Source organism: Stylophora pistillata, chromosome 2, assembly GCF_964205215.1.
Source record: "Stylophora pistillata chromosome 2, jaStyPist1.2, whole genome shotgun sequence".
Classification (NCBI taxonomy): domain Eukaryota; kingdom Metazoa; phylum Cnidaria; class Anthozoa; order Scleractinia; family Pocilloporidae; genus Stylophora; species Stylophora pistillata.
In genome coordinates, this window is record NC_142520.1 from 18884515 (window position 1) to 18910843 (window position 26329).

The 26329-nt window shown below is 39.1% G+C and overlaps 2 protein-coding genes, 1 long non-coding RNA gene and 1 other non-coding gene across 5 annotated transcripts in view; 2 read left to right on the plus strand and 2 right to left on the minus strand.

Annotated features, from left to right (window-relative positions):
- LOC111339894 (uncharacterized) overlaps positions 1-26329 on the minus strand; it is a 449109-nt gene that overhangs the window by 338780 nt on the left and 84000 nt on the right. The window lies entirely within an intron of this gene.
- Positions 1540-21961, minus strand: LOC148737566 (tetratricopeptide repeat protein 38-like). Of its 2 annotated transcripts, XM_088747954.1 has the most exons (16): positions 21687-21961; positions 14932-15009; positions 14593-14674; positions 13660-13795; positions 11965-12138; positions 11199-11274; positions 10137-10256; positions 9152-9211; positions 6829-6867; positions 6498-6576; positions 4163-4233; positions 3974-4068; positions 3642-3720; positions 3477-3554; positions 2802-2875; positions 1540-1962 (listed from the first exon to the last, which is right to left on the minus strand). In XM_088747954.1, the coding sequence occupies exons 1-16, from the start codon at positions 21720-21722 to the stop codon at positions 1872-1874; spliced, it is 1368 nt and encodes a 455-aa protein (XP_088604080.1). In that variant the 5' UTR covers positions 21723-21961; the 3' UTR covers positions 1540-1871. The 2 variants fall into 2 exon arrangements, with proteins under 2 accessions (XP_088604080.1, XP_088604081.1); XM_088747955.1 differs by lacking the exon at positions 9152-9211.
- On the plus strand, positions 7156-7761 carry LOC148737567 (uncharacterized). The gene has a single exon (XM_088747826.1). The coding sequence runs from the start codon at positions 7156-7158 to the stop codon at positions 7759-7761; it is 606 nt and encodes a 201-aa protein (XP_088603952.1).
- LOC148737568 (uncharacterized) lies at positions 22410-24660 on the plus strand. Its single transcript, XR_015997432.1, has 2 exons — positions 22410-22867; positions 24021-24660. It is a non-coding gene; the product is annotated as an uncharacterized LOC148737568 (long non-coding RNA).

Genomic DNA, 26329 nt, shown 5'->3' on the forward strand with positions numbered 1-26329 from the left:
CACCTAGTAGCTTCGCTTTCGCTGAGGAAACTGGGACAAGCTGCGGCTAGGTCGAGTACAGATTTCATCTTTTTACCTTACAAATAGCGTATTGTTTCTGTTTTTTTGTTTGTTTGTTTTTTCACTGTTTTACACTCCTTGCATAAGAGATTTGCGAACACTTATTCAATTTCAAAGGCAAGGTAAAGACTCTTTACGAGCCATCAGGCCGGTGCTTAACTCCGGTTTCTGTAGCATGAAGTGACCAGGAAATTTTCATGAAATTTGCCGGTACCCATTTAAACCTCCACAATACAAGGCTTGAAATACTTCTGTTCATTAATAAGGGCGCGCGCTGGACGACTACACGAAAACATCGCACTATTATCATAACAACATCTCCTTTATTTCTTCGAGAAGAAAAAGAAACTCGCAATTCACAGAAAAACGCAACTTATTTGATAATTTATGCTTTGTTTCAGGTTTAAGTTCTCATATACAATTAACGCTTTCACTGAGCAAATGCGCCAGAGCTGTGCCAGAAGCGGAGCCCGAGGGCTTTTTCCAGATAGTTTCAATATATCGACAAAGTTGAAATGGTAAATTGGCCACCGTTACGATTATAAAAGCTGACGTTTCGAGCGTTAGCCCTTCGTCGGAGCGAATAGAGGAGTTGTGGGTTGTGTGTGCTTTTAAAGGCAGAAAATGGAGTTACGTGATCGGTGGGAACATAGCAACGAGAAAAACACGAATAAAATAGTGGAATGAAAAGCGTTCATTGATACCTGTGGGATTTAGACTGCCGGTTTGCAAGATGAGCTTTTGTCAAGAGTTTTACGGCATTCCGTGCTAACTAAGTGTAAGGAAAGACCGCAAATTGCAATATGTGAAGGTGTAGTCTGATCGTCCGGGTGAGTGTAGTCCTGAGGACTGTTGTCGGTGGTAGTAACTGACGTTTCGACAGCCTGTGCGGAAGTCATCATCAGAGTCAAGTGAATGATTGTTGTCAGTCATTCACTTGACTCTGATGATGACTTCCGCACAGGTTGTCGAAACGTCAGTCACTACCACCGACAACAGTCCTTCTCAGGACTACACTCACCCGGACGATCAGACTACACCTTCACATGTTACCCCCGGGTTCAAACCATTTACTGCAAATTGCAATATGTTGCTTAGAATGATTAGGTAAATTTAAATGTCTAGCGACTGGTTTCGATGTTTCCTTGTCATTCCTCTCCACGTCGCGAAGGTGTTCTCGGAATCGGTCACTTTTTTCCAGATAGGCTCACTTCGAGCCGACCACACCCACACGTCAGCTTTCATGGCAGTTCTGATCTACGAATACGTCTGATAACTTATTTAATATCTTATTCCTCTACTGTATAAGCATTTCTTCTAACTCGGGAAAAGCGAGGCAGACAGGGAAACGGAGAAGGCGCAGAAGAACGACCTATGAAAAAATCATGGCATATTTTTACTCTATTCGCCCGTTATTTATACTCTACTTAGTAAAGTTGAATAATGAAATCGCAATACTTTACTTAATTTTTCTAGAGCTAACACTGACAAAATACGTTTATTCTTGACACTTTCAAAAGAGGATGTGGTGGAACACTGCGTGGCACTCTCAAATTGTATTCACGACCTAATCCCGTGTCAATTCGCCTATGAATCGGTTCTTCTTTTTTGGTTAACTTTTCGTGAAGAAAAAGCCTTTAGGTCATAGCGTGTCGAGAAGATCCAACTGGACTAACCTGGCTGCAAGGCGCTATCAAATGCTGGCGTCAAAAGTTATTTTATTAACAGTTTCTTTCTGTTGTGTTTCGTATAACGTAAGTATTGGCGAGGTGAGCTTAAAATCCATATTTCCGTACACAACCATTCGCAACCTATTCCAATTGAAGAGCAAGAGCTTGTGCCATCAGTCTGTCCGTCAACGGAGCTTTATCCTTTTTTGCTTTCTTTTCGGCGATAAGACACCTGGGGAAAAATAGAATAAAAAAAGCAGACACACGAAGAGTAAACAACATAAACTATTAATCATTATCATTATCATTATCATTATAAAAATTATAATTATTAAAAACTGGAGAATTGGATGCCGCAATTCAAGAGTTTTCATTGGCTTAGCCATCATAGGTCATGAGCCACTAAACCATACGCGAGTTAAAGTGTATTTGTATATTGAAACCTTCCATTCGTTCATACAAATTAAAGTTAGGAAGATGTATCTATAGTTAGGGGCATTTTTGAAAACACAATTATTCCCCTCGCGCTTGTTAGATATGAGATGATTATAGGCATCTCGGCCCTTTACACGCGGTTTCCCCGCGCTTCAACCAGTTCTCTTGTTTTTACTTCGAGGTCTCCTTGGTTTCCCGTGATATTTTCCTTGCCACGACTGGTTGTAAGGATTGCTTTGGTTTTGGCTTTACGACACTCAATGAGAAAGCTATCTATAATTATGACAATAATCAACCCTTTCTGACCGAACATCAGTATGCATTTTCTCCACACTGTGCTCTCTACATTTCCTATGCTATTGTTAAAGAGAATTTCATCGACAATCAGGAACGTCTTAAATAAGTGATCAAAGCGTTTAAGTCGAGACAGGTGCTTGGATATCGGATCGTTTCTGGTACCAATTTGAACAAACACAAACGAAAGACAGGCCTGGAGATTTGTCATAGGCATTTTGGAATCTGTCCATGGTCTTGGAAACCGGTAAAATACTTTCTCCTGTTTTGATATACATAACGACATGTCACTTCTCAATTATAAAACAGCTGATAAATTAGTTGAACAAGTACTATGAATACCTGGCAAGTTGGTGATCCTCTTTTCGCTGTGAGTGCATGGCAGCATTTATCAAGAACAACTCGTACACATCTCGCTGTAACAAAGACAAGGACAGAAACGCGAGCTTAATTAGAAAACATATCCGGAAGAAACTCATGCAAAGAAAGCCTCGACTTTATGAAGCTTCAATTAAGCCTCGATTTAATGTATTCGACCCCTTCCTTGGCTCGCGTCTAAGTGTGAACAGTCATGAGATACTTGAGTAAATAAAAAAAAAATTACCAATGACCGGTCAGCTCATTTATTTTTCTTTCTTCTTTTTTTTTTTTTTTTTTTTTTTTTGATCACGTTACAAAAAGAAAACCATATTTTATTTTCAAGGTTTTGGTGATAGACTATTTCGAGTCTCTCTAAACGTTTACAGACACAAAAAACATTCTCATAATTCAGTTTTACCCTTTACACCCTAATATCAGTATGCAAGTTTTCCATTTTTTTTTTCTAAGTATATTTCCTATGGTGCTTACAAGGGGATTGTTTTTTCGATTAAGAGCTTCTTGGGTTCGCGATCATTTCCTTTACTCTCTCGACCTTAATGTTTAATTGAGGGACGATAATGTCGGGAGAAATCAAATGTTTGTCCCTCTTAGGGGTGACTGATCTACACAATGAGTGAAGAGATTAGTAACCCTCACCTGAGCTCTACTTGAACCTACAAGATCCACTTTATAACGAAGAGGTTTCAAAATAGTCACAGCCTTGTCGAAGTTTCCCTAAGAAAAATAAGGTGAATACGCGTTTTCACATGATTTCACGCAAAATAAAATATTTACTCTGATAAATGATAATTACAAACCCACTTTATCAGCTTCCACAAATGCCTCGCAGATTGCGAGACCCACTACACGTGATATTTCACAGTTGGGGCCTGAGCCTTCCCTAAAGTGGAGACATCAAATGCACCGCTGTTAGGCTTGCTTTTGGGCGAATCTTCAGTTGACCCTCTGCTAAACTTTTCCAATTTTTTAACAAAGCCCAAATTCCTATCCAGGCCTCTTACGGAGTGCCAGGGTAAATATAATTCGAACTCTTCAGGACACTTTTCACAGCTTCTAGAATGGGAGACTACTTTCTGATCGTAGCGAACAGCTTTCAGAATCCCTTTAGCCATCAATGAAAATAGAACCCATACCTCACAAATTTTCTCAAGGAATCCAACAGCTTCATCGTCAAAGCCTCATTCTTTGCACCAAGTGTGACCATAAGCATGTGACTGTCATTGAATGCCTTCAGACACCATAAAAAGAATTGCGTTACTTTCAGTTGTCATCATATGAAAAAACAAAGCAACAGCGCTGGCTCTCTTATTCAGTCCACTTACCAGAAAATGCTCTTCGGCGTGGCTTTCCCAATACTGACAAAGTTGTTGCCACCTGTCATCAACATCGACTCCTGCAAAAACAACACTTGATCGTCCTTCCGTTTCTTTAATATTATTCATTTCGTTTGTTGTGTTCCTTGCTTCCAGAAACAATTGCAAAACATTTCAAATTTATAAAAAGGTAGGAGATGCCTGTAGACAGTGCCTAACAGCATTTCGTACCTTACATCACGTCTATAAAAACCATAAGGTATAATGTTTCTGTTGCAGGGCAACTGAAGTGCACGACGCAGATCTTACTCAAACACAATACCCTCATCAATTTAAAAACTAAAACAAGTTACAGAAATGAAAGCAATAGACCTATGTCTTAAAATAATTAAAGAATACTACTCCAAACAACAAACAATACCACTACATCCAGACAAGGATACCTAAAAAGTTACATGATTAAGTGTCTTATGTTGAACAAACGCCTGCAGTTATCGGTCACTCGGGTTACTACTACTACTAATTTGAATATATCGACAAAGTTGAAATGGTAAATTGGCACCTCCGCCAATGTAATCTATAGCACAACTTGCACTTATTGCAAAAAGATTTACATCGGCAAAACAGGCAGAATACTAGGTGACCGATTCCGAGAACACCTTCGCGACGTGGAAAAGAATGACAAGGACACATCGAAACCAGTCGCTAGACATTTTTAATTTACCTAATCATTCTAAGCAACATATGGCAATCTGCGGTCTTCCCTTACACTTAGGTAGCACGGAAAGCGGTAAAACTCTTGAACACAAGCTCATCTTTCAAACCGGCAGTCTAAATCCCACAGGTATCAACGAACGCTTTTCATTCCACTAATTTATTCGTGTTTTTCTCGTTGCCATGTTCCCACCAATAACGTAGCTCCATTTTCTGCCTTTAAACACGAAGGCGCGCTATAAAAGGAGCCTTGGGTCCCACTGGACCATTTATCAATCTACCCTCGTGTGATGTAGAACTCTTAGAGTCAAGTCAGCTTGAGCTACAGCTACTCCAAAGCAGTGAACAGCGGGCGCATTCCTCTAAATTGTTTTATGTCTTCATCACAATACAAGAATTTTTGAGATTTGTATTTCCTTTCTCTTTATTTGTGGCGGTAAATTTGAGATCGAAGTCAGTGTTTTGCACTTTACCTCATGCCACCATGCTGGTGGAAGTAAACAATAGATATCTCATTAGCTCCTTTTGTTCGTCTACCAGCATTTAAATTTGACCCGCACACGTCAACGGTGAGTGACAAATGAGTCTAGGTCTTCCCAGGGAAGACTCCCTTATTTAGCGCGCCTTCGTGTTTAAAAGCAAACACAACCCACAATTCCTCTATTCGCTCCGACGAAGGGCTAGCGCTCGAAACGTCAGCTTTTGTAATGGTAACGGTGGCCAATTTACCATTTCAACTTTGTTGATATATTCAAATTATTTCCTTACCCCCACCAACGCAGCCCCAAACAGTTTCTTTAGAAACTATCAGCCTTTACTATTACTAACATTAGAGATATTAATTCCCCATTGACACATTTTTATAAACTACAGAGGAGAAGGGTTGAAAAGGTAATGGCACACCGATAAATGAGATTTAGAAGTGGTGATAAATAGATAAGATAGATAATAATCTTTAGACAGGGTGCGTTCTCACAGAAGTGGTTTTCAGAACGGCCCTGTAAGCACCCACCCAACCCACCCCAGGGGAGGACATCCATCACACAGTAATCTCGTGCGTGGGAAATTAACGTCTCCTACCCCTAACCCTGCAGGAGACGGGACCTCCATTTATTCCTCCCTATCCGAGAAGACTAGAATATCTAACCATTTCTTGATGTTACAGAAAGGAAGCATATTCTTCTCAGTTATTTTAAGACCTTGAGTGATGGTCCGGCCGGGGCTCGAACCCTCGACCTCCCGCACAACAGTCCAGCGCTCTACCCATTGAGCTAACCGGGAGGCTAAACATATCTTATTAGACATTTTGGTGTGTAGTGTCGCTGAGTATTTTTAACGAGTTGTGCCGGATTTGGAAGAGCATGTAAGGCAAGTCAAAATACAAACAACGAGGAAAAATACTCAGCAATACTACCCAACAAAAAGTCTACTAAGAGATTTATTATCCAACACGCCAAATTGGTATTTGAGTGCGAGCGAATTTCGGGGATATTTCTGGAGTATAAATATCGCATGATATTTGTAGGCGTTTCGCGCGTTATTTGTACTCTGCGAAGCACAGTTGGATAATAATAGACAATAATAGTTTTAAGTACCAGACAGGACTTCAGCGGCAAATAAATTAACCAACCTTCCAGTTGCACTCGATACAACAAAGATGATCCATCCGTCAAAGGAAAAACGTTACTAGCCTTAAATCTTGGTAACATCTGTGAATAAGAAAATGAAAGTCGTCACGCACACATAAGGATGTCATGACGTAAAAGGTCACTAGCCCATTTCCGAATTACCCTTGGCCTCTTTTTCAAAAGGAGGCCTAGTGCTCAACCATTCCTGTGAAAATGAGTTTAATTTGCATGTGAATGAAAACTTATTATCATATGAAAAGATGAGCACCAGGACTCGTTTTGAAAATGAGGCAAAGGGTAATTCGGAAATGAGCTATTCACATGTAAAGTTACCTCCGAGTCGTAGATATCCAGGGCTGCTTCGTACTCTCCCTAGGGGGATGAGGAATTACACGGTTAAATTCATAACGTAAAAAAATTAAACACAAAAAGAATTGCGGATGAAACCACTTCAGGGGGTACAAGTTTCTGTTCTCTTATCTTTTTAACCTGCCTGTTTTGAGGGATTTTGGTGTCACATAGTTTTGATACATTTGACAGTTGTCGGTACACACTTAAGCTGAATAAGGAGCACAATGGCTTAGCTGCGTCGTTGCTGTACTTTGCGACGGCGATTAGCAGTGTAAATTATTTTTTTATTATGTCTTTTTATTTTTTTTAATGGTCTGCAAAAAGGGTGGCTTTATTATAGAGCGCCCCAACGAACTTAGAGACTTAGAAGCTGAGCTTTTAGGAATTGTCTGCAAAGATGTGGAAATCGAGCCCCAACTCCAAGACACGACAGGAGAGAAATTAAATAGTGGTTCCAACATAGTGCAAGATGCAAGGCTAGACATTCATGCTCGTGGTTTCTGGGAACACAATCGATCTGCATTTTTCGATATTCGACTTTGTCATCCAAACGCTGAATCGTACAGAAATCTGAAACAGCAGCAGATTTACCGCATGCATGAGAATGAGAAGAAGCGTCCCTACTCAAGACGTGTTCTAGACATCGAACAGGGTTCATTTACGCCGCTTGTGTTTACTTCGAATGGTGGGATGGGCCAAGAATGTTTGAGATATCACAGTCGCCTTGCAGAACTCATTGCAGACAAGAAAGGAGAACACTATTCAAAGACAATTTCCTGGATCAGGGCAAAAACTTCGTTTGCATCATTAAGATCTGCCCTAATCTGCCTAAGAGGATTCAGAACAATTAGAAGGCCTAAATTGGATTTTACTAATGTAGACCTAGATATTGAAAGTTCAGAGACTGCCATTTGATAGCTAGTTTCTTTTTTTTAGATAATTTGTTAGTCAATATTTTCATGTATTTTTCGATTTTTTAAGGATTTTATCTTAATTTGTTTGTAAATATTTTTGATGGTTAGAGTGAAATATCGCTATCAGTGTATATCCTCTAGTTTTTCTTACATTTTTATTAGACATTTTAACACATTTTTTTCGATTTTCAAGCATTTTATCATAATTTTTTGTTCTAATTTTTGTGATTATGGTGAATAAAATTATTGTTCAACAACAAACATATGAAACATATGTGTGAACTGCGGTTATGAGACGTATATGAGAACGATCCTTCGCAGTAAAGCACTATTTGAGCAATAGTGAAAATCAGACCTGAAAAAAATTTCAGGCCTGTACGGGACTCGAACCACTGACCTCTGCGATACTAGTGCAGCGCTCTACCAATTGAGCTAACAAGCCAACTGGGAGCAGGCCATCAAATTAATTCGATATAAACCCGTAGATGATAAATCAAACAACAACAAACATATGAAACATATGTGTGAACTGCGGTTATGAGACGTATATGAGAACGATCCTTCGCAGTAAAGCACTATTTGAGCAATAGTGAAAATCAGACCTGAAAAAAATTTCAGGCCTGTACGGGACTCGAACCACTGACCTCTGCGATACTAGTGCAGCGCTCTACCAATTGAGCTAACAAGCCAACTGGGAGCAGGCCATCAAATTAATTCGATATAAACCCGTAGATGATAAATCAAACAACAACAAACATATGAAACATATGTGTGAACTGCGGTTATGAGACGTATATGAGAACGATCCTTCGCAGTAAAGCATTATTTGAGCAATAGTGAAAATCAGACCTGAAAAAAATTTCAGGCCTGTACGGGACTCGAACCACTGACCTCTGCGATACTAGTGCAGCGCTCTACCAATTGAGCTAACAAGCCAACTGGGAGCAGGCCATCAAATTAATTCGATATAAACCCGTAGATGATAAATCAAACAACAACAAACATATGAAACATATGTGTGAACTGCGGTTAAAATTATTGTTATTATTATTATTATTAGTACTATTATTATTACTATTACTATTATTATTATCGTTATTATTATTATTATTATTATTATTATTATTATTAGCTGGGCCACGTGCCCGAATATCATTATAATTGTGTCTTCAACTGAATTGTGGATACAAAACGTGATCATATTCACATCGTTCCTACGAAGCAACGTATTTAAAAACTCACTGCTCAGATTTCTTACAATTGCTTTGATTACCTCTTGTTTCTATCAGCATTTTACTTTCATCGGAAAAAAAAATTCATAATTCACTTTGGAAAGTGTCACGTCAAACCTGAGATTGGTCTTTACCAGCAAATGTTGACTGATAGCATACCTTTTCAATATGATACAAAGCCCAGTGCCAGAAATTGTGGCAAGTTAATGACTCACAAGGCTGGCAGGTGTAGAAAAAAGCTCTGTTAGTCGTAGTGAACTGAATACTGACTCAAAGGTCGTAAAGGCTGAGATACACTAGGGAACTCGTCGCTGCGTACAATTCTTACTATTGCACCAAAATTTTGAAGAAGAGATAAACACTTCTTTAAAAAAAAATAAAACAATTAAAACAATTATAATGATAATAATAATAGTAATAATAATAATAGTAATAGTAGTAATACTAATAATTATAATACATAAAATAACAATGATCTTCATTTGCCCATTAAAACTAGAAAAAAGGATAATATCAGAAAAATCAACTAACAAGGGTAGTTCTTGAAAATTATGTATGTACAAGATAAAACTGTCTTGTTAATAACTAATAAGAACAGTTTTCAATTCTAAACTTCTTCAAAACAAGAAATGCTTCTTTATACATGATAACAATAATAATAATAATGATAATAATAATAATAATAATAATAATAATAATTATAACAATAATAAAATGAAATGCAAAAATTCCTTTCTGGCGTGTCTTCTTTTTAAAGCACTAGACCTAAGTGTTCCAGTCCTGATCAGTAAGCACTAAGGTTATTGAAAAATCTTCACATTTGCAATGGAGTTTATTTACGAAAATCAGTCGCTGGAATAGGATTAGGGTGAGGGGTTAGGGTTAGGTTTGGGTTTTGAGATCAACTGCAGCGACAAAATTCTTGTCACAGAGACAAGAATTTCACTTAAAATAAACCCTATTCATGTCACAAGCGGCACAATCGTCGCTTCGCGCTGCCTCCGAGACGAGTCGCTGCAGCTTGTAACGGTGCAGTACACATGGAACGATTTGTGGAAAGAACAGACACTGACTTGAGTACTAAAAAAAAAAGGTGGTTGATGCCTTGAAATGAAGCAGTCTAATAAAAATGTATCTGACATACCTTCCAGTTTTCCATGGTTTTACTCATAAATTCAATCCCTTCATCCTGACGGTCTTCCATCTCCAAAACATGAGCCAAAGCATGTGTCGCCCCTGTGTCTTTTGGAATTAATTCCAATCCCTAACAGTAAAAGGAAGGTGCATAAACACCCAGATATTAGATGCCATAGACTCTTGCACAAAACAGCGACGAAAGCTGAAAACAATGTATTGATATGGAGCCTACGATAAGTCGTGAAGTTACTTCACTCTTGATTTAGTTGTTGATGTTGCACTTTTGTTCTGCATTGCTTTGTTTCGTTATCTTTGAGCGCATTTGTTTTTCGTTTCTCTTTCTGACGAACGGTTAATGCTCAAGACGTCATCCTTGGAATCTCTTTTTCGAAGGCCAATTTGCATGTCATTATCGACTCAGTTGTCGGTTTTTTTGTACTTCTTTTGTGTTTTATTTCTTTTTTAAATTTTTCTGTTCAGTTGTTTCTTTTTTGCCTTCTTTTGTTTGTTTGTTTGTTTGTTTTGTACTTATTTAACCAATTAAGCTCCATTACACTTAAGTACATTCTGGGGAGGTCAAAATAGAAGTCAAAAGTCACGAAGGAAACAAGCACGTTAGAATAGCGCCAGCCTCCCATTCTCCTACTGATACCACATCCCCAACCTTGATTTCTGTTTTCACTGAAGCAGTTTTGGACAAAATTAAGAAAAAGTGATATCACGGTGGCCTCATGGTTAGTGCGCTCGACTCCGCATCGAGTGATCCAGGTTTAAACCCTGGCCTGGGACATTTGTTGTGTTCTTGGGCAAGACACTGTACTATCATAATGCCTCACCCAAGTGTTTAAATACAGCTTTAGGTACCAAAGAATTTCATTTTGGGGGAAACCCTCCGATGGACTAACATCCCATCCAGGGAGAGTAGAAATACTTCTAGTCACTTCATGCTACGGAAACCGGGATAAGGCGCCCGTCTAATGGGCCACTTGGCTCGTGAACAGACATTACCAAATGTGAATCCACCCCCCCTCCCCCCAAGTTTTCACTCTTTTTTTTTTTTTAAACTTACCTTACGAGCTTGTTTCTCTGCCTCTCTGTAGAAGTTTGTTTCTTCCAGACCAAAGGCATGTAAGCCAAAGAGATACCTGTACTGAGTTGATGCATGTATAAATGCTTTTGTACGTATAATACATGTAACGTAAGTATACGTAAACTGTACCATCAGTTGAGTTTAATATGTGAGTAGATAAGGCAGGCACAATCAGCAGCTCTAATAGCAGAGCTCTAAATTAAGTAGCGCACTGACGAAACCTCCATAAGTAATAAAATACAGTAACCTAACAAACTGACAAAATTTGGTCGAGGCGCCTGCGTCCATCCATGGCTTTCCGAAATGATTTCGCGACATTACACGCTCTGGTGCATACCATTTCAAAGTCCTGATATGCTTAACCATGGTCCAAATGAACATTTCATGTTTTATTCCAACAGGCTATAAATTTCAAACAAAACTGATCTGCGGCAGAAACTAGGGAAATTCACTTATATAACAAATTTGACGATGACTATTAATCACTTTGGAAAGTTCTCAGCATTGGTCACCACTTATAAATTGCATCAACTCATTACAATATACATTATATTTATTATCGAATAACTTTTTTTTTAATATTATATATACATAATGCTTTTTATATTTTCTCTGTCAATCACTTTCTCATGACCCTCTGGCTCGGGAGATCTGGGCAACCACTCCCTGTGTAATTGACCTTAAATAAATTACTAAAATTACTTACTAAATGTCGCCAATATTACAAAACTAGCCATTACTGTACCCATATAATGGTGTTTCTTGCTTCCAATGTGGAAAGACCCTTGCCACACTGTCTCTGACCCTCTCCTTGGGACCATAAAATGTACTGTAGTCAGAGAGCATCTTCAATGCTAGTATGTCTGTAGGGTACACCATCACAATGTCATCCCAAATGTCTTGTGCTTTAGGGACATTTCTACAACAATGTAATTAAAGGTGTCATGAGCAGCAAGACGTGGGGGGATACTTGAACACTCACCTGAAAAGTTCTGCTCTAATTCATGTCGATATGCATGATGGAAAGCAAGAGTTAATTAGGCACAATGAAACACAAGATACTATATATTTAAATTATTTGATTGCCCATGTAGATTTGCCAACTCGAGGAACTAGACGAGACAAAACTAGTGAAAGATAAGGGGGAAGGGAGCTATTGGATGATAGAAATTGACTGAAAAATTCTCCTCAAAGAAATTGATTTTCAGCTCAAGCAAACAGGAACTTTGGTTACAACTGACTGATTTAGTTTATGTGCCAGTTCTCACATCATGGATGTGATCGCAGGGACTTTAAATTAAACCTTTGATTCAAAACCACTCACACAGGCTGACCAAACTTTTACACCCCTTAACTTACTCCCTTCAAAACCACCCACACAGGCTGGTCAGACTTTTACACCCCTTAACTTACTCCCTTCAAAACCACTCAAAACCACTCGCACAGGCCGACCAAACTTCTACACCCCTTAACTTACTCCCTTCAAAACCACAAAACCACTCACACAGGCTGACCAAACTTTTACACCCCTTAACTTACTCCCTTTAAAACCACTCAGAACCACTCACACAGGCTGACCAAACTTTTACACCCCTTAACTTGCTCCCTTCAAAACCACTCAAAACCACTCACACAGGCTCACCAAACTTTTACACCCCTTAACTTACTCCCTTCCAACTTTGAACAGCAAAAAGAAAGGTATTATCATACACTCTGAAAGCAGCAACCACCAAAAGTTTCTGAACCCTCAAAAATAGGTTTGAAAACTTAACAAATGCTCCTACTGATTAAAGAAATATCTGTAGGTGATCCATATAATAAATTCCCTCGTTTTTCTCTCCCTCAATAAATCCTGGTAAGTTAAAACTTGCAAACGTTTCACCAGAGGTAACCCAAGCTCAAATAATCAGCCTTGGTACTTTTATCTACTAAATATGCAACTGTTGTTCTGACATGGTAATTTGGTTATATCAACTAAGTTGAAGAGGTAAATTGGCCACCATAAAGAGTTAAAAGCTGAGGTTTTGAGCATTAGCCATTCACTCTGACTAAAGGCTAATGCTCAAAATGTTGGTTTTTCAACTCTTTATGGTGGCAAATTTACAGCTTTAACTTATTTGATACAAACAAATTACCTTGTTAGCCCCACCAACTCAGCACCACAATTTCTTTAGAAACTTACTTCTTTGTTCTGACATATGTCAACTATGAGGATTTGAACAAGACTGAACCCCTGTCAGTATAGTTTTGACCAAAAACTCTGAATTAGTTTTCAAGAAAAACATGTTTAGCATGCTTTTGAGCTTATTAATTTGACTCCCCCACATTTTCTGATCTGATTTATAACTGTTCACTTCACTTTTTGTCCTTCCACTCTCCCCTCTTTATAATCTTTAACATAGCTGGGCTTAACCTTATGTCCTTAAACAGTGTATCTTACCCAGCAGCCAACTCTTTTGCAGCACTGAGATGTAGTGTTTCCCTGTGGGTAAGTTCAGTTTTTGTAGCATGGAAGGGAGCAGCATCAGAATGCTTCATATCAAAAAGACAGGTGGATGCCAAGACATGACCCATAACTGTATGTGATGAATCAAAGACAGAGACTACAGATCAATGTGGGAGCAGCATCAGAATGCTTCATATCAAAAAGACAGGTGGATGCCATTGACATGACCCACAACTGTATGTGATGAATCCAGACAGAGACTACAGATCAATGTGGGAGGTTTCTTGTGCCAAACTAAGAATGAACCTAAATATCATTAATTCTAAAAAATAAATTCATGTAACGAAAGTCAATATGGAAAATGATAACTGCCTCTTCTTTGTTGTCTAGTTAGTTGTTTCTAGTTTGTTGCAGACTCACTTGGCTGCACCCTTCTTTTCACATAGATTAATGATCTGCTCTGCCTATTAAGGAAAGAAAAATTTTTGCTGACATACAATTTTCAAAGAATTTCCAAGGCTTTGGCTGCACCTCATATAAAAACACAGATCAAGACCATGCAAAGCAACATAACCCTTCAAGGACCTAGTACAGAGTTGGCCAATCCTAACATTCATTTGACTGTGTACTATTTCAATATATGATCCACTCATCATAAAAAATATATATAATTTATCTAGGTTTTGTAACAATTGAACTCACACTTGAAAATGCAGTCTAATTAAACATGAATGAATAGTTTATCATTGCCCATTGAGAAATTGGCTGTTGAAGAGGCTGGTTAAATGCAGGCCGACTTTCTTGTTTTGATTTTGTGTGGGAGGTCTTTAAAACATAGAAATTTATTGAGTCTCAAACACTGTCAAATGACATGTGAATGACTATTTCAAATAATAATAATAAAATTGTGCTTGAAAATGAATTTACCAAAATCAGGATCTGCTTGCAACATCCTAGTTATTGAGTTCTGCAGACCACCAACACTGTCATCTTCAAGATGAGCTACAACCTTAAAAACAAAACATCAGCCCAAAAAACTAGATATAGCAGTTGGGAAAACAAAATGAATAATCAATGTAACAAAGTCAAACAATGGTAGATCAGAATAAAAAACTTGGTATCTTTGTTTAGTGGGCATAATGTGACACAATAGCTAACTGCACAGAACATTCATTTTAGTACAAGTATATCTGGGTGGGTAACAAGGTCTACTACAATTATTAATGCAGAACTTTACAACATAGCTGCCTCAATATAAATCTTTACCTGTGTGAGAGAAGCATCAAACATTTTGGCAGCTTCATTACTTGTTGTTGACAGTGGAAGACCTTCTTTCCTCCATGCCTACAAAACATACAGGTTAAACGTCAGTGCACTTGCAGAAAGGTCCTCTGCACAAGTAGCTTATTCTTGATAGGATCACTCAATTATTGGTAGTATTGGTAGGGTCTCTCTACTCTCGATTGTAACCCACTTTCCATCCCCCTCCTTTCAACCACAGAGAAAATAAGAGAAACCCTGAGAACAATATTACATGTTAAGTCAATTCTCAATTATTCAGACTTTTTCTCTGGTCCCAATTTTTTTATGAATATTTATTAGTCATGATAAAGATCTGTAGCCACATTCTTTTTAAAATCACAGCATTCTTCTTTAAGACAAATTACTTCAACATTTTAGGCTAATGTAAAAAACATTTTTCTTTAATTTTGATTGTTATTTACACATGTGTAGTCAGGTATTCAAGTAGGACAGTGAAGAAGATGTAGACCATAATTATCTTTTACAAAACAATTTTGTAAATGTTTTGTTTTAGGATTAAATATCATTTTCTTACTTTGATACGTTTTTGTTCCTCATTAATATTTATATTCTTAATTATTCAGGCCTTTGATTATCTGGATTATTTCGTCCAGTCCCAACAAGTCTGGTTAATCAAGGTTCAACTGCACTTGTTATTTGTTATTTCCTTATTTATTTAATTATCTCCTTAGTTATTTATTTTTTTATTCATCTGTCTATTTATTCATTTATCATTTACTTATTTATTCACTTTTTATTACTCAATTTACTATTTAAGGTTTTGCTTATTATGCACATGAAAACTAGTTTAGTGTAAATTTAAAATTAACTTAACAATTTAGTCTTATTACAAATTATGTTAGGATGTTCTTATATTCAAATTGGATTTGATTATTGTAAATATAGATTTTAGATTCAATTTATACCTCCTAGTATAGTTCTTACTGTTTTAGGAGCACCCCCATTAAAGATTAAAGGTTTAAGACCCCTTCCAGGATCCTACCCTATGTCCTCCTTCACAACCCTTCTACATAAAAGTAATGGCTCCATATTAGAGGCCAACCATTTAACTTTTGAAGGGGGTGGGTGATTTTGAAAAAAAAATTTCCTGCAAGCACTTGTTGGAAGAAAACAATTACATGCAGCCCAAATGTAACAGAAAAAGAGTACCAAAAAATCGGAAAAAAATATCCTGCACAGCAGATTGCTAGAAAAAAGAAAATCTTGATGACCAGAAATCATCCACCCCCACCCCCCTCCTCAAAAGTCAAATGGTTGGTCCCTTAGTGAACTTTCTCAGAAACCCATTTCATGAGCAAAACCATCTCATTGCCAATGACATGCTCAGCTTATCAGGATCCAGTAAAGTACCCTTGGGATTAGGAAAATGTCATCTGCCTCAGTCAATCAGCATAATAAGCAAATATTTCTGGAATATTCTACACCTCATCATACATAGAACTTCAAAATGCTAAATAGTGCATGATATTAATCAAAATTATGACTATAATTAACTCCTGTCAAATGAACCTTCTGCACATATAATGTAAGGGGTCAATAAAAACTTATTTCTAATTTGTCACTGTAGAATGTTTCGTGTAAGTCATGTATATTTCATGTTGTCTTACATGATTTAAAGGGTGCACGGAAAGGCAGGTAGGCATATTGGATTATTAAATTCGTTTCGTTGTGGTTCAATCCGTGTCCATCGAGTGGTATCTTCTTCGAGAACTCTACCTGTATAGTCACTATTTTTTCTTCCATCACTGGCATTTCTCAAACTAAAAGGGCATGGGCATTTGGTGTGTCACACATTTATACCCCATTCGAATCTTTTTTTGCAGGGATGAAGGAAGGGCTGCATTATCATATTTCTAACAAAGACTTATAAGTACAGAAAAAATACTTTAACAAAAGAAACATTTGGAAATTTATACTAAAACCCATCGTTAATTTTTTTTCTGGCTGTCCTACGTGGGCCTATTTAAGGTTGAACAAAATTGTCAAAATTTTCAACACTTCATATTATAAATTACTTATGACTGAGTTTGGTCGAGCCATAGTTAGTAGAGGGGTACTGGCCAGTCCCCCTCTACTAACTATGGCCGGGCCAGACGGACCGGATATCTGGCCTAAGACCCAGCGAGGTTCGTAAGTCATGACTGTCACGTTCTAAAGTCGATGGAAATGGATACACACGAATCTAATCTATACATCTGCCATGCTGCTTTAATGATTCAATCCTCTCTTACATTACCTGCTTACCTACGTTCTGTATGGCACACGAAGTGTACCTTACAAACACTACATCCCTTCCTTTTTTTATTTAAAGCCACAACGATCCTAAGATGTCAACGCAACGGAGAGTCGCTTAAAGCCTAGTACAATTGAAACTCATAAAACGGCTAGCCACAAAATCATTCATCCTCCCCTTATGAACAGTAACAGTCAATGATGACATTAACTCACGACAAAGTTTCTGATAATGGCACTCAAGTCAAAACATAGTCCTCGATAATGACACTCAAGTCATAACATAGTCTTTAAATCTTTCCGGCGGTTTTCTGACTCTGATCGGTCTCGTCACAACCGGGCTGCTCAGTTTTTCTCGTTCTGCTTCCGGTTCCACAGGATCAGTAACATCAAGCGTTGAAGTTGTTTCCCCCGGGTTCTGTGATGTCTCCTCATACTTCTTTACATGGGTTGTGTTTCGCATTAGTTGAATGCCGTCTGGTGATTCAATAACAACACTGTTTCCAGTCTTGGTGATAACATCGTAAGGCTCAGGAGCAAATGATGTTGATAATTTATTTTTACGCTCCTGTTTGACTAACACTTGGTCACCTGGAGCTAGGTAAGACTCGTGGGCATTCCTCTTCTTGTCTGCATACCATTTGGTTTTGGCTTTCATTTTGCCATCTCTGTCTCTCATCTCGCTCTCTGTGCTCTCCTCTTTCAGTTCGGGTAATTTAGTACGCATCTTTCTGCCAAACAAGAGTTCCGCTGGGCTCACGCCTGTGGTAGTGTGAGGGGTTGACCTATATGCTACCAAGTACTTGCGCACTTCTGTCTTCCATTCTTTCCCCTCAGCTTGAGCTATTTTCATCCTCTTGAGGAGAGACCTGTTTTGTCTTTCCACTTCGCCATTCGCTTGTGGCCATAGTGGCGTGGTTTTCCTGTGTTCTATACCGTTATTCTCTAAATACTGTTCAAAGACTTCAGATCTGAATTGTGGACCGTTGTCACTTCTGAGTGACTGAGGTAGTCCGTGCGTGGTGAAGATTTTCTCCAAACACTCTATGACTTTTTCTGACGTTGTGGAACGCATGACTTCTATCTCGTAGTATCTACTGAAGTAATCAACGATGACTAAAACAGATTCTCCTGAGGGTAATGGGCCTAACAGGTCAATGGCCAAATCTTGCCAGGGGCCACTTGGTAATGGTGTTGACTTGATTGGCTCTGGGTTTGCTGGGCTGCTTACAAGCTGACAGCCATAACAAGTTTTGCAAAACTTCTCGGCTTCCCTGTCGATTCCAGGCCACCAGACTTTTGATCGCAACCTCTGCCTCATACTGACAATTCCTGGGTGTCCTTCATGGGCAAGGTTCAATACTCGAGGTCTCAGCTTGCTCGGTATGACAATCCTGGTACCACGAAGGATCAGCTTGCCAATAACACACAGTTCGCTACATACTGGTACGTACTGCTTATGCTGGTCACCTTTCCAGTTCCCATCTTTAATGTACTGGCGCAGTTCCACAAACTCTCTGTCTTCTGATGAGGCTTCTTCAATTTCACGTGTTGTCATCGCTTGAGGAGTGGCCGTTGCTGCGACGAACCTGACAAATTCATCCGACACCTTGTGCGCCGGTGATGGTTCTGCTTGTTCATTCGCATGCAACAAGCGTGACAATGGGTCAGCAATATTCTGCTCGCCAGGTAGGTATTTGACTTGGAATTTATATGGCTGTAATCGCAGGATCCATCTTTCGATTCGTGCACACGGTTTGGACCTGCTCGAGTAGATTGTTTCCAGCGGCTTATGATCAGTATACAGTGTGAATTCAATGCCGTACAAGTACACATGGAATCGTTCACATGCCCATACGACAGCTAAGGCTTCTTTTTCCGTTTGCGAATAACGCCTTTCCACCGCGCTTAAACTCTTACTTGCGTAGCTAATGACTCTTTTCCTTCCTTGCTGCTCTTGGATGAGGATCGCACCGAGGCCCACCGGGCTTGCATCTGCTATGATTAGTGTCTTGGCATCTTTATCGAAATAGCCAAGATTATCTGCATTTGATAGCCTCCTCTTAAGCTCATTGAATGCATTCTTCTGCTCTTCTCCAAATTCGAAACGAACACCTTTTTGGTCAACTTTCGCAATGGCTCCGCGGTTGTAGCGAAGTCCGGAATGAAACGGGCATTGTAATTTGCCAGTCCCAGAAAGCTTCTGACTTCTGATGCGCTTTGCGGTTCTCTTGCATCAATGATCGCCTTTACCTTGTCTTCAGTAGGACCAATACCATTGTTGCTTAGCACCAGTCCCATGAAGACCATCTGGGTCATATGGAACTTACACTTCTCTGCATTCAGTGTGAGGTTCTTCTCTTTCAGCCTTTCCAAAACTCGCTGCAATCTTCTGTCATGTTCCTCAGTGTTCTTCCCATGAACGATGATGTCATCTGAGATGTTGGCAACACCTTCACAGCCTTGTAGTGATTGTTGGATGACGTGCTGGTATACTTCTGGAGCTGAACTTATCCCAAACATGAGACGCTTGTATTGGTAAAGACCACAATGTGTAGTGAACGTTGTGATGCTTCTGGAATCTGGATGGAGTTCTAACTGGTGGTAGCCCCATTTTAAATCCAGTTTACTGAACATTGTGCTCTGGTTGAGGCTTTGGAGCACTTCGTCCACTGTAGGTATGGGATAACGCTCTCTGATAATGGCTTCGTTAGCTCTGCGCATGTCTACACAAAGGCGTATTTCGTCATTCTGCTTTGGGACTACTACAACAGGACTAACCCACGGGGTTGGGCCCTCTACTGGTTCAATTATGTCCATGGCTATTAATTCTTCAATCTTCTCCTTAACCTTGTCTCGAAGACTAAATGGGGTGCGCCTGACTGGTTGCGCCACTGGGGGTACATCTGGATTCACATACAACTTAACTTGGAAATCTTTCAACTTTCCCACGCCCTCAAAAATCTCCTTGTAATCAGACATGATTGTCTCACTACATGTCACAGTGCAGATCTGGGTTCCTAATTTCAACACTCCAAGCTTTATGGCAGTTTCTCTTCCAAGCAGTGCCGCCCCTTCGCCATTAATAACAACAAATTCAGCTTCGGCCTCTTTTCCCTCTACTCTCGCTTCTGCTGAGAATGTTCCTAGAACGTTCAGCGGCTGTTTACTGCCATATGCATAAAGCTTCTTATCACTCTTTCTCGACACACACTTAATCTTGTCTTGCTTTAACTTTAACCACAGATTTTTGTCAATCACATTGGTGCTTGCACCCGAATCAATCAACATCGCCACTACAACTCCACCCACAGTCACATCTATTTTCTCAGGTGATGTAGCAGAATTCACAGTAAATGCATATTCATCTTCATCTCTCTCACTTCTCACATACCTGACTGACTTCTTTGTTTTCCTTCCTTTTGTCTTCTCTTCCCGCCTAGGTTTGGGAGGTTTTGCTGTTTTCGTTTTACACTGTGGACTAAAATGGTCAGCTCCTCCGCACTTATGGCAAGTTTTTCCTTTCGCGGGACACTCAGGGTCTCTTCCAAAATGTCCTACTTTTCCACATCTGTAGCATGCTCGCTTGGCAGACTCCTTTCCTTTGTCTTCTTGCTTGTCACGGACGAAATTCACGTCCTTTTTGCCTTCCATATTTTCCAGCTGTGACCAAACTCGCTCGTGGTTTGCTGCCGTCGAAAGTAACAACTCTAAGGTTAAGTGCTCACCTTTTTCCAGTAGTTTCTTCCGTAGTTCATGTGATTTACATCGCTGCAAGACTTGATCACGAATCTGGTTATCAGCTTGGTCGCCGTAGTCACAGTCTTTGACCACGTGTCTCAATCGTGTAACGAACTGAGCCACGGTTTCGCCGTCCTCTTGTTCCATGCTGCGAAACAGGTGATTTTGGTATGTCGAATTTACCTTTGGAATGAAATAGTCGTTCAAAGCCTTCACCGCTTTTTCGTAATCTTTCGCCTCGCCTGTGTCAGGTAACGTTTCGAAAATTTCCTGAACAGCTTCGCCGGCCGAATGAAGGAGTAAAGCTCTCCTCTGAATTTTATTATCCGCTTTATCCACTTGGATGAGCAAGCCTTTGCTATCGGCATAAACTGAGAAGCTTTTCAACCAACGCTGCCATCGCCTTCCCACGCTTGAAGGTTCACCATGTGGATCGAATGGTTTCACACTCGTTAAATCGTCTATCTTTATTGACGCCATGTCTGGGCAGCTGCAACTTCTATCCTCGTCGCCAGATGTCACGTTCTAAAGTCGATGGAAATGGATACACACGAATCTAATCTATACATCTGCCATGCTGCTTTAATGATTCAATCCTCTCTTACATTACCTGCTTACCTACGTTCTGTATGGCACACGAAGTGTACCTTACAAACACTACAATGACCTCGAGCCAAATTTTTCCCGTCTGGCGCGATCAAACTCAGTCAATAAGTACACATTACCTCAACATCTCTCCAATGAGTGTGTAGGTATGACATGTTTCTCGCTAGTACGACTGAACGCAAAATCAAATCCGGTCCAGTTGATCAAGGCGATTAAACCCTTCCTTGGCAATAAACCAAAGCCCTACATCTCCAACTGCGTACACAGAGCTGCATTTGAGGATGCTCCAATAAAGATATTCTTGGTGGCTTCCCAAATTTTTGCTAAGAAAGTCTCTTGAATCTTCACAGAGTTTTCGTTTACACGAGTAGGACTATTTTTTGGGGGGATAACTTTCTGAAGGAACTTAGACACCAGGCTCAATTAGGTAACCACGCTTTTTGATGACATGTAATAACTTTTCACTCACCACCCCCGACTGGTTGAACTGTAGTTGGAGGGGGACAGGGAAGGAGACATTTTTGTTGCTTGCGCAGGAAGAAAACAATGGAAAGTTATCTATTACCTTTTTTTTAAATTTTTAAGGGAAAAACAAATGGCAAGCTAACTATTACCTTTTTACCTCATGGTATGACGTGAGTCATGCTATGAGGTATAAGGTTTGGGGACGAAATTCAATAAAAAAATCACTCACTCACTCACTCTGTTAGACATTAAACCTGGATTTAAACACTTTTTCTCCCCCTCCCAGACAAGTTTCCCTGTTCAAAGTCACAGTGTACGTACACTTGGGGGGGTGGTACAGAGGTGAGAATATGCTGAACTACTTTGGACAAATTTAAAATGGCGTCCAGTCCCTTGAAGCGCGATAGTTTTATTTTATTCCAAACTTGATCAAAACATACCTTTGTGGAGCAAAAACTGAAAAGGAAATATGCAACAGAATACTCGACTGCAAAAAAATGGGCGCCTGAGTCCTAAAAGTGGCGATAACATGAACGGATTCGTGCGTGAAGACCTCAACACCGCGAATATGAACTGAGCTGAAAGCTTACTACAAATTGGTTAGCGTGAAATTTCGTAGATTTTATCTTGTTCCACCCACGACCATGAGAACCTCGCTATGGGGCCTCTCAAGACTTTTGGGAACAAAGTGATAGTTGGATGGAGGTTTAGTGTTAATTTTGGTAAACCGTGAAGAGCCCCAGCTAAGAGGACATCGTATAGACGACGACCAATCGACTGACGACAAGAAGAAAGCAGTATGTTGAAATGAGCTGTTTATCATCTGGGACAGAAGGTAAGCCCTCTTCCTCTTATTGTATGGCATTAAGTGTAGAACTTGCAACATATAATTATAATAATTTTAAAATAAGTACCCTTTAAGATTTGGCCATCCGTTCGGAAAGTGTTCGGAAAATGTCACATGTGAAAGCACATCGTCTTCTAGGTGAGGTGAGTTCTGGTGTTTTGCATGCGATGACACATACAAGCTGATTTAATCTGTGCAGAAATGACTTTAGTCAGTCTAACATCAGAACTTGCTATGGAACTGCTGAGTACATTAAGAATGATTTAAATTATACTGAAATTACATAGTATATAGATTTAATGTAAATAATGTGGAAATTACTGTAACAGTTCTTAGCCATCCAGTTCCAAATATTCATGTGGTTGGTATCTATCGGTCAAAAACTGTTAGAATTTCACAGTTGATTGAGGCTCTTACTCATCTCCATAAGTCAGTATTAACAAAACCCACAATTCCTACTCTATTACTTCGAGATTTCAATATTAACTTGATGCAGGAAACTGTGGAACAAAAAGCTCTCAGAGCATTTCTAATCACAAACAGAGGCTACACACAGTTGATTAACCAGTATACTACTGACTTCCGTACACAAATAGATCACATTTATACAAATGTACCACAACATGTGCAATCTGCTGGTACACTGGAGTCATACTATAGTGATCACAAGCCTATATCCATTTTTCTTCAACCTGTGTAAATATAATATAGTTTATGTAGATAACTTTGCCTAAACACCTGAACCACAGTGATACAACAATTAATGTAAGACCTATAAGACTAGAACTGAAAAGGTACTTTTTTATAAAGAAAAGGAAAAACAAAAATACTAGATACCATCCATACATATTGCTATCATTTGCATAATAAAATACAGAGATTTGAGAAGCAAATTCATACATATGTCTAAGAAAATGCATCTTTGGGTGTAAGGATGGAAAACTACTACATTATTTCCAAAAAACCACTGAAAATGACAAATCCAACCTCAAGCACAACACAGAACAAGGTAAGTTATTAACTTCCATTTGCAGGCGAGGCATAAGGGAAGAAAAGGGGTGAGCATCCAAAATAATACAACCAGATGATCAAATATGTTAAGTTAAGTTACATTGTAACCCATTATTTTTCTGTGTTATAGACATCTGTATTTCCTACTCTCAACAACTGATGCTCAAGAATGGAAACAACATCGACTCTGGAGTATCTGCAACCACAATGATTATGCAAGTAATAAAAACAAGATGGTAACAATGCACTTGGTGTTGCTATGTCTATAAATCAGGTTACAGCTGCAATAAATTGAAACACTTCATTACGAAATGGCAAGACCACAAGTAATCAAGTGCTTACTTCATGCAAATGTGACAACAACAGATAGCTATACGAATTTTCCTAAAAACTCCAAGATCCCCAACTGTTAATCTTTTCTGAAGACAGAATGAAGAAAAGGAACATTACTGCCCACAACTATATCAATGACTATCTCAACAGCATATAATTACAAAGTTGGAAACTCATTTTACACCTCCAGCTATTACTGTACAGGTGTACCCACAAAAAAAACTTTAGTAGACCTCAACATCTCCTTGGAAATGAATGGGCCTTGGAATATGAATATACATGGTGACTCCATGTTGCGGACATTACATTCAGAGACTCAACATTCTAAACCCCAACTTAAATATCAAAATGTTCAAGAAGGGTGTTAAAACATATCTAGAAAATACCTTTAGTGTGCCCTTTACACCAAATAAAAAGATGCTTTAGTGAGCTCTCAAGACCTTGAAGGTATGAATTGAACAAAGTGTGATGCGGACATTTCATTTCAAACAATCACTTTTTAAAGTAACGTTCTTTAAAGACTTTTTTTTGGGAATCTTTAACCTTGAGCAGAAACTAATTATGCCTTCAAAACATGGCAATAATTAAATTTTTCACCTATCAAAAGAAAACTCCTTGAAACATCGTTCGAATGATCTACAAACAAAAGTTTTGAGTTGAGGACATTACATTTTTGGGAACATATTTTTTATCGTTTCACTTTCCAAAGAAAGCCAGATGTTACGTCAAGGGCGCCAAAATTCATACCATGAGGTTTCTCTAAGGAGCCTTTGATTTTGTGTAATTTTCGCGGGAAATAATATTACCTTCTCTCGCTACGCCCCGTACATTTACGAATCTTCTGCCTTTGGCTGAACTTACGCTTTCTTCGTTAATTCTAAACATTACTCATGGTTAAATGGAACCAAAGGGAACTTCAAACCTTGGAAATACTTGCTTTCTGAATAGTGTCTTGGAAGGTCTGCTCTCAGTGACATGTTTTTCCGAAGGGCTCGCTAGAGTGCAGCACAATCGCAAGAGGTGCACCTCATCCAAAAACATAAACTAGTGGCCAGACACAGGCATGCTACCCATGCAGGAGTTATTTTTTCGGATGTGTGGGTTGAAATGGGACGCTTAGTAACTAATTCTGGTGTCAGAATAATTGTTGGTAATAATAAACTGCATTGACACCACTCTTCCAGCAGTACCCTCCACAGCCCTAATTTGAACTCATCACGCAACGCTCTCTCTAACGTTACGGGACGAGACCACATAACGAACTGCTCGTAGGCTATAATAATGCTCACTGCCGCCTCTTCATCAGAGACAAAACCGCAATCATTATTCTGGCCGTAAAGGGCCACAATCAGTCATTCCGTTTGGTTTTTCCGGGCAGAAAGATGCAAAATAGGCGTTACGTTGCACTTTTTAATTGGCTTAAAGCAATCTGGTGGACATAGCCTGGGAACGAGGATGAGTTTTGGCATTGAGTGTCAGTCAAGCTTTAAATGCTGGGCCGATAACCAAGCTTGCTACAGTTTAAACTTATCTTTCGAGCGAACTTAAATATATTTATTTAAAGCACAAACCTGGTACTGTAAATCACTTCTATTGTTATCGTACTGATGAAAACAAGAACCCTAGGGAACGGTAAAAGTTCATTGTCGTATGTAACCTTTGGCGATTGGATCTATTAATAGATTAATATAGGAGTGTATAGCGGACGAAAGAAATACACTTTTCTGACAAAAAAAAAAACTTTTGGAAATCACTGCCACGTACCTTAGCTTTCAATCAGTCAAAAAACTTGCGGTGCATAAAATGCCTTCAGTGATATATCGTTCTGGGGCAGAAAAAACTTCTGAGGTTTGTTATTAGATGTAAGCAGAAGAAGTCCTTATAAACAAAGTCATCGCGTTCACATGCAAATTTTTATTGAGCGACCCCGCATTTCCTCTAGCAATTTTAGTATTTCCAAATTTAGCTAAATCTCCGTCTCTCTGAGACGGAGATTTAGCTAAAACAGCAACGCCTTCAATTCGAACCAATTCAATTCAATCCGCTGAACCGCAGGTCCGGCCAGAATAGGCTCCGTGTAGCCTCTTCAACAGATAGTCGCCTCAA